General features: G+C 47.7%; 1 protein-coding gene across 1 annotated transcript in view; it reads left to right on the top strand.

The window, feature by feature from the left end:
* The window catches only part of hmcn1 (hemicentin 1), a 99546-nt gene that overhangs the window by 48888 nt on the left and 45658 nt on the right, over positions 1–5000 (top strand). Inside the window, 5 exon segments of the mRNA XM_031575347.1 lie at positions 14–173; positions 309–483; positions 1989–2116; positions 4507–4779; positions 4896–4991. Coding sequence (XP_031431207.1) covers positions 14–173; positions 309–483; positions 1989–2116; positions 4507–4779; positions 4896–4991 — 832 coding nt within the window.

Below are 5000 nucleotides of genomic sequence, written 5' to 3'. Positions count from 1 at the left end.
TGTGTGTTCTCAGCGTGGGGAGCTGTTGGACCTGAGTAGTTCTGCATTCTCGTTGCGTGAGGACGGTTCCCTGCACATCACGTCTCCTGGAGGGAACGAGTCGGGGGAGTTCCTCTGTACCGCCACCAACGCAGCCGGATACGCCTCCAGAAAAGTCCAGCTCACCGTCTACGGTCTGTTTCTCTGCCTCTCCTCTCCTCTCCTCTCTTCTCCTCTCCTCTTCCACTTTTCACAATTGGCTTATGATATTAACTTTCTCTTGTGTGTGTGTGTGTGTGTGTGTGTGTGTGTGTGTTGTATGTATGTAGTGAGACCCAGACTGAATGGTGGAGATGGTGCAGGGCAGCATGTGTCTGGGGGGCCGCTGGAGGTGACTGTGATTGTGGGCAGTGATACCACCCTGCCCTGTGAGGTCCAGAGTGTCCCCCCACCAGTCATCAGCTGGTCCAGAGACAGACAGCTCATCTCCCCTCACTCGCCACGGTAACACACAAGCACACTCTCTCTCTTTCTCTCGCTCTCTCTATCTCTCGCTCTCTCTCTCTAATGACTTATAGTTACAAGCATAAATGTTGACATTCACCCTGCAATGTTTTTATATACGTACAGTATGTGTTACATACAGTGGGGAAAATAAGTATTTGAACCCCTGCCGATTTCGCAAGTTTGACCACTTGTAAAGAAATGTGTGATCTATAATTGTAATAGTAGGTGTATTTTAACAGTGAGAAACAGAATATCAACAAAAAAAATCCAGAAAACTGCATTTTATAACATTTATGACTTAATTTGCATTTGATGCAGAAAATAAGTATTTGAACCTCTAGCAAAACATGACTTAGTACTTGGTGGAATAACCCTTGTTGGCAAGCACAGACGTCAGACTTTTCTTGTAGTTGGTCACCAGGTTTACACACATCTCAGGAGGGATTTTGGTCGACTCCTCTTTGCAGATCCTCTCCAAATCCTTAAAGGTTGCGTTTTCGATGGGAGGGAATGAGGGAATGAGGTTCAAGCCCAATATTCCACGTTACATGGCCCCATCCATAGTCCCCTCGATGCAGTGGAGTCGTCCTGTACCCTTGGCAGAGAAACAGCCCCAAAGCATAATGTTTCCACCTCCATGCTTGATGGTGGGGATGGTGTCATATTCAGCATTCTTCCCCCTCCAAACTCGGCAAGTCGAGTTGATGCCAAAGAGCTTGATTTTAGTCTCATCTGACCACATCCTGTCTCCCAATCCTCCTTAGAATCATTTAAGTGTTCATTGGCAAACTTCAGACGGCCCTGTACATGTGCTTCCTTGAGCAGGGGGACCTTGCGAGTGCTGCAGTACTTCAAACCATTACGGCGTAGTGTGTTGCCAATGGTTTTCTTGGTGACTGTGGTCCCAGCTGCCTTGAGATCATTCACAAGCTCCCCCTGTGTAGTTCTGGGGTTATTCTGCACCTTTCGGATGATCACCGATACCGCACGAGGGGATATCTTGCATGGAGCCCCAGACGTAGAGCGATTGACAGTTGTTTGGTGTTGCTTCCATTAACGAATAATCGCACCAATAGTTGTCTGCTTCTCACCAAGCTGCTTGCCGATGGTTTTGTAACCCATTCCAGCCTTGTGCAGGTCTACAATCTTATCTCTGACGTCCTTGGTCAACTCTTTGGTCTTGCCCATGGTGGTGAGGTTGAAGGTGTGAAGTATGATTCTTTGGACAGGTTTCTTTTATACACTTCACCAGTTGAGATCAGGTGTACCTTGTTAGGCCTAATGAGGACTAATCTGTGTGCTTCTTGGGCACATAACTGGTCATTGGGAGCCAGAATTCTTGCTGTTTGCTTGGGGGTTCAAATACTTATTTTCTGCATCAAATACAAATAAAGTCATAAATGTTATAAAATGCAGTTTTCTGGATTTGTTTGTTGATATTCTATTTCTCACTGTTAAAAACTGTATGTGTGTGTGTGTGCTTTTGTATGGTTTCTCGACAGGCACACACAGCTTCCCTCTGGCTCTCTGAAAATTCTGGACACGCGTGTGGCAGACAGTGGCCTCTATGTGTGTGTGGCCTCCAACATTGCCGGCAACTTTACACAGACTGTCCGACTAAGTGTCCACGGTATGTAAGCTTTTGATTTGTGTGTATGTGTGTGTGTGTGTGTGTGAGTGTGTGAGTGTGCGTGTGTGTGTGTGTGTGTGTGTGTGTGTGTGTGTGTGTGTGTGTGTGTGTGTGTGTGTGTGTGTGTGTGTGTGTGTGTGTGTGTGTGTGTGTGTGCCTGCCTGCCTGCCTGCCTGCCTGTTTGGTTAAGTCTTTGCATTTGCAGAATTGTCTGTATGCAGTTTTGTTTCTATCTGTGTTAATCCGCGTGCGTATATGTCTGTGTGTACATGAATGTGCTAATGTGTTGATCTCTGTGCCATGTGCGCTGTGGCCTGTAGCCTGTAGCCTGTGGTCCAGCTGTGCTTACCTCAGCCCACCAAACAACCACAGGGCTGAGCTCCCATCTCGGCTGTTCGAAACCTGATTACTATTCATAACAAACCCCGTGTGTCTCTCAAGCCAGACAATTAAAGGCAGAAAAGTCCATACCAGATTATCTTTCAAACCTTATTTACAGCAACTTCAGTCTTTCTTTAGATGAACATTATTATTGGATGTAAATACCGTATACTGTTGCTTACTTCTTTGGCTCCCATTTGTATCAGAATTGACATAATATATAATAAGAATACAGCTACTCATTAAGATTTGAGCCTTCGTTGGTACTCAAACTATGGTCTGTCTGTTGAGCTCTCGTGTCATGTGGCCCCTTGGTGAACAACAGGGATAGGTCAGGGGTTGGTGTGATGTCTCACGTCATTATAAAATGCATAGTCAGTGGGAGATTTCCTGTTCAGTGTCCTGATTTTCTTACCTCACTTTTGTCTTTAAGTTTTTCTGTCCATCGCACACTCTCTTCTGCATCCCTCACTCTGAGTCTGTTTCTTCTGCCCTCGTCTGGACACGGTAGCTGAGCTGAAATCCATCCTCTTATGATAATAAACAGCTCAGACTCTTTGGCCTGGGCTCTCGTCCAATCATCACACAGCTTGCTCGCTGGCTCTTTACTGATTGGTCCCGTCCCTGTGCAGGAAGGAAGCTGCCCCTGCCAAACTTTGCTCCCGGCAAAGCTTTCCCGGCAAGTTAGTGTGCGAGGTCTGTCCAAGCCTGCTCGTTAAAATCAGCCTTACAAGCCCAGGAAAATAGACACGCCAAGCTCTCTCTCGCTCTCCCTCTCTCTCTCTCTCTCTCTCTCTCTCTCTCTCCTTCCCTCTCCCCCCTCTGCCTCTCTGTATCCCTCTGTCTGTCTTTCTATCTCTCTCTCGATGCTTACTTTATTTCTGTATTTCAGCGGCTGTTGGTTTAGAGGCTGTTAAGTTTGGGTTTATAGGTGTCTGGTTTGTCAGTTGTGTGTCCTTTTCTGGGGGAACACTGTAAGGCCTGGGGCATGCTGGAGCTGAACAAACCTGGCTGAACCGGGCAACAGTCAAAAGACCTGAGAGACATGAACAGAGAGGAGAGAGAGAGAAAGAGAGAGAGAGAGAGAGAGAGAGAGAGAGAAAGGGATTTTACAGACATACAAAAACAGAGAAACAAGTTAAGTAAAGAAACAAGTTATGAGCTTACCTTTGGGTGGAAATAGAGATGGGGGGAATGTACACATGAGAAAGAGAAGTCCTACAGATTTTGTATAACACTTTTCTGGTAGGGCGAGGTGGGTCAGGGATGCTGGCACCTAAAGAGTGTGTGTGTGTGTGTGTGTGTGTGTGTGTGTGTGTGTCTGTGTGTCTGTGTGTGAGAGAGAGAGAGAGGCAAAGAGAGAGAGAGAGGAAGAGAGAGATGATGCGGCTCTCAGGTATGGAGATGGGCATGGCCTCACCACGACTGAGCCCTGGGAGCTGTAATTAGCCTGGAGCCATGCGGGGCTCTTACAGAGATTACAGTCATTCAGAGAGGCGTGAGGAGGCTTCCTCATGGCTAATCCTCCACTACTGCTTCATTAGCGCTCGCTAGCGCTCTAATCACATATGGATGGCTTTTATTTGGGGCCGCCGGGGCTGTCTGTGGTGGCTGGGGAAACACAAAGGTACTTGGGCCAGCTGGAAACAGAGCTCCTCACATGGAGAAGGATGCTAACACTGAAGTGTGGAGTATGAGAATTAAATCAAATGACTCTGAATGAGTGTAATAGGGAAAATAGCATGGCGTTCCTTAGTGAATTACCTAATGTGTAATCTACTAGAAATGACATCAAAGGTTCTGTTAGAGGTTCATCATTTAATACATGAAGAAATGAACAAAGGAGCCAAACAAGAAGATGATAAAAAGCAATTCATTACTTAGAAACAATGATGCAGAACTTTTTTAAATGGTAAATGGGATTAAATGGTAACCCTGGGTCCTCCAGAATCAGAGACTGTTCATTTATATGCCTGTACATGCCTGTCTCTTGTCCTCCGTCCCATCAGTCCCTCCCAGCATCCAGCCAGGGCCCCGTCTGATGAAGGTGCAGGTGGGCCACCCCGTGGAGCTGCCCTGTGTGGCCCAGGGCGTGCCGGAACCTTCCATCAGCTGGCTGAAGGACGGCACAGCCCTGGAGGTGAGCAGGGGCAACTACCGCTCCTCTGTCGACGGTTCACTAACGCTGAGGAAGGTGGGTCTCGATGACGAGGGGGTCTACACCTGCAGGGCCAGCAACATCGCTGGACAAGACGAGGCCAACATCCAGATCCTGGTCCAAGGTAGGCCTCTCTAGACCATCTCACAGGGGTACATAAGATGGGGCCTATGGCTATTTCTAGTTTGTGCAGTGTGGTGTGAGACCTGATCAGTGTTTCTTCTCTGCCTTGCTCAACAGTGCCCCCAGTGGTGGAGGTGTCAGAGCCTCCCTTCAACAGCCCTCTTCAAGAGCGCGTGGCCAACCAGCGCATCGCATTCCCCTGCCCAGCCAAAGGTCAGACTC

Source organism: Clupea harengus, chromosome 10 (assembly GCF_900700415.2).
Source record: "Clupea harengus chromosome 10, Ch_v2.0.2, whole genome shotgun sequence".
NCBI lineage: Eukaryota > Metazoa > Chordata > Actinopteri > Clupeiformes > Clupeidae > Clupea > Clupea harengus.
The sequence above is the reverse complement of the archived record's forward strand: the minus strand, read 5'-3'. Positions and strand labels throughout refer to the sequence as shown.